Genomic DNA, 3,613 nt, shown 5'->3' with positions numbered 1-3,613 from the left:
CTGAGGGGTGACCTTATAGAGGTTTACAAAATTATGAGGGGCATGGATAGGATAAATAGACAAAGTCTTTTCCCTGGGGTCAGGGAGTCCAGAACTAGAGGGCATAGTTTGGGGTGAGAGGGGAAAGATATAAAAGAGACCTAAGCGGCAAATCTTTCACGCAGAGTGTGGTACGTGTATGGAATGAGCTGCCAGAGGATGTGGTGGAGGCTGGTACAATTGCAACATTTAATAGGCATTTGGATGGGTATATGAATAGGAAGGGTTTGGAGGGATATGGGCCGGGTGCTGGCAGGTGGGACTGGATTGGGTTGGGATATCTGGTCGGCATGGACAGGTTGGACCGAAGTGTCTGTTTCCATGCTGTACATCTCTATGACTCTAAGAGCTTCAGGGCAGAGGAAATAACCTGGGAGTTGCAGTGGGAGAGGGATTCCCTGTGATTCTTGTGGAGAGAGGAGGAAAACTTTTTCAAGGCAAGCATCCTTGCAAGAGGAAATGCAGTAGGGTTAAAATCAACCAGGTAAAAACAATGACTACAGATGTTGGAAACCAGATCTGGAGTTGAGTGGTGCTGGAAAAGCACAGCAGTTCAGGCAGCATCCGAGGAGCAGGAAAATCGATGTTTCGGGCAAAAGCCCTTCATCAGGAATCGAGGCAGAGTGCCTGCAGGGTGGAGAGATAAATGAGAGGAGGGTGGGGGTGGGGAGAAAGTAACATAGAGTACAATAGTTTTTACCTTTTTACCTAGATTCAAATAGATACAAATTAAGGTTTAATTTGAACTGTAAAATGCAATAGGTGCCATTAGGAATCCTCGTGGCACATTGGGAGTGGCCTTGCAGTGGGAGGCCTGGGTTTAAGACCCATTTGCTCCAGAGGTGAGTAACACCATCTTTAAACAGGGTGATTAGAAAAATAGATTAATGTTTTTAAAGTGCCAATAACAGCTACATGTTTAATCAACATAAAACTCAAAGCCTTGACACTAGCCTGGATTTTCCATTAGCCAGTCATCATTCCAGCATAGACAGGAAGAGCACATGAAAACCCTAGGAATTCCCAGTTTAGTAGACGCTACAGGAATTGCATAGGAAATTGAACAATCCACTGCACCATTCCGTACACTTGGAACCCTCCAAAAGTCTTAGTTTAAATAGGAGAATTCAGCAGGTTCCAATGAAATTAGTTTTCTCAGAAAAGGTTAGACTACTAAATATATAGTCTAACTCCTGAGTAACTATTCAACTAAAATGGCCGCTTGGATTATGAGTTCAGGTTCCTGATCTAGGACATGAACTCATGATATTTTGACTTACAATCAAGAATACTGTCACCTGCTCCACAGTGGTTCAACTGTCTTGGTTTGCACATATAGCCTGTAACTCAGTGCACACTGTCTTCTGAAAACTGAACGTTAGTTCATACCTCGGAGACAGGTTACTTTGACAGGATCGAGAGGACGTCGCTCGGGTCCTGGCTCCCCCAGTGGCATTGATCTTTTCCTTTTGCCCAGTCCACATGAATATTTCAGTTCATCTGTTGTAAACACAAATCTGATGAGGTATCGGAGAAGTCGACGGCCATCCTTTTTAGATGAATTGACCGCCTCATCCCACTGCTTGCTAGTGATGCAGACAGGATAGTTGTTCAACAACTGTTTGTTTCCCTGAAAATGGGAGATAGAAACAATAGAAATTATAACTACAGTTTAATCGACAAGAATGCAAATAAATATGACTTTGTTAAGAGCTTTCAGACACTTTATAGATCACAATTTGGTTCATCTTATTTAAGATGCGTATGATATGTTTAAGAGCTAATTCAGTGGTTGAGCTCTGATATCTAGTACTACCACCTTGAAATAAAGTACAATTGACTTCACATTTACAATTCCTTGAGACATAAAATTGTACACAAAACTGCCTCACAGAGTAAAGATTCATCGCATTTGATTTCACCATTTAGATACAGTGAAAAATACAAATTCTGCCCTTTTGTCACTGTAATCAGGCATCAATATCCTTTCTTGTACTTAATAGCATATTTAATTGACATGACAAACATAACCTATACTATCAATAAAAACAAAATTCAAAATAAGGACCAACAAATGATACACAATCATATTTTCTTCCATGGACTAACAACACTTGCCATTGTAATGGACAAACAGATCTTGCATTTTCAACTATTCCCTGCTTATAGTTTGTGGTATTATTGGAACCCAGTTAGATTCCTGTCTTCCCACTCACTTCCAATGGTCTAACTGTTTTAGTTGATGTGAAAATCTAAGTGAGATGGATTAGAGTTTCTCATAACTACTGTTAATATTGTAAATTTAACAAAGAATGTTCACTAGATAAGAATTTCAAAATGTAATGACAGATTATACCATCACTTTTTAACTTCAGAAGGGTTTATTCGATTATTTAGCTTAGAGAGGAATTACCAAGAAACACATCACATTGATGATAATTGGTTCTCTCTAGATGTGTTGCACTGACAAATCAATTAGTTGCAACTTGGAGTGCTTCGCATTCATGGCAATCCATTGCTTAAACTCCCAGATCAGGAAGAAGAGAATGGCTACTGTCCAAGTTGTAATATTGTATTAATCAAACAAATCAATATAAAGCACTCAATTTTGACATTATTATTTGCTGCTAAGACTGCATCTGGAATTCTATGCCCTGTATTGGTGGGTGATGTAATGGCCTTGAAACAAGTCCAGTGAAGAAGTATAATGGCTCCTAGTTTAAAAAAAACCCTTAGAGACTCAGGTTATTCAAGAACTTTTGTGCATTTACTTTACACATAGACTTTGAAGTGCCTATAACGTGTTGATAGATTGATTAAGTTTAATAGATTGGGGACACTAAGGATGACTCTATGACTAAGACTCTATCAATTGTTTCAGGTTTTCATTTCTGATCTGCCCTATAACCATTAAAGTTGGAATGTGTGTCATTGTTTTCAATTAAAAAATGAAACCGATAGTTCAAACTGCTGCATGGGCTGGAGTTGACTCCTGCTCGATTAGGTTAAGGCCGAGCACAGGCAGAAAAGAAAAGACATAAATCAATGTAAGTGTGGAAAATATTGCATCAAAGAATAAACCATTTGTACAGTTTTGCAAACTTCAGAAAAGCAAATTCTTATTGTCAAGTATTGCCATTCCTCAGTCATTAAATCCATCTGAGAATTATTGTATTCATAAAGTCATAGAAATGTACAGCATGGAAACAGACCCCTTCGGTCCAACCAGATATCCCAACCCAATCTAGTCCCATCTGCCAGCATCCGGCCCATATCCCTCCAAACCCTTCCTATTCATATACCCATCCAAATGCCTCTTAAATGTTGCAATTGTACCAACCTCCACCACTTCCTCTGGCAGCTCATTCCATACACGTACCACACTGTGCATGAAAACGTTGCCCCTTAGGTCTCTTTTATATCTTTCCCCTCTCACCCTAAACCTATGCCCTCTAGTTCTGGATTCCCCAACCCCAGGGAAAACACTTTGCCTATTTATCCTATCCATGCCCCTCGTAATTTTGTAAACCTCTATAAGGTCACCCCTCAGCCTCCGACGCTCCAGGGAAAACAG

The 3,613-nt window shown here is 39.9% G+C and overlaps 1 protein-coding gene across 1 annotated transcript in view; it reads right to left on the bottom strand.

Annotated features, from left to right (window-relative positions):
* The window catches only part of LOC122550809 (BEN domain-containing protein 4), a 44,582-nt gene that overhangs the window by 13,032 nt on the left and 27,937 nt on the right, over positions 1-3,613 (bottom strand). Inside the window, exon 4 of the mRNA XM_043692101.1 lies at positions 1,429-1,669. Within this exon, the coding sequence (XP_043548036.1) occupies positions 1,429-1,669 (241 nt within the window). The remainder of the gene's footprint in view (positions 1-1,428; positions 1,670-3,613) is intronic.

This window comes from Chiloscyllium plagiosum, chromosome 1, assembly GCF_004010195.1.
Source record: "Chiloscyllium plagiosum isolate BGI_BamShark_2017 chromosome 1, ASM401019v2, whole genome shotgun sequence".
In the NCBI taxonomy this organism is placed as follows: Eukaryota; Metazoa; Chordata; class Chondrichthyes; order Orectolobiformes; family Hemiscylliidae; genus Chiloscyllium; species Chiloscyllium plagiosum.
The sequence above is the reverse complement of the archived record's forward strand: the minus strand, read 5'-3'. Positions and strand labels throughout refer to the sequence as shown.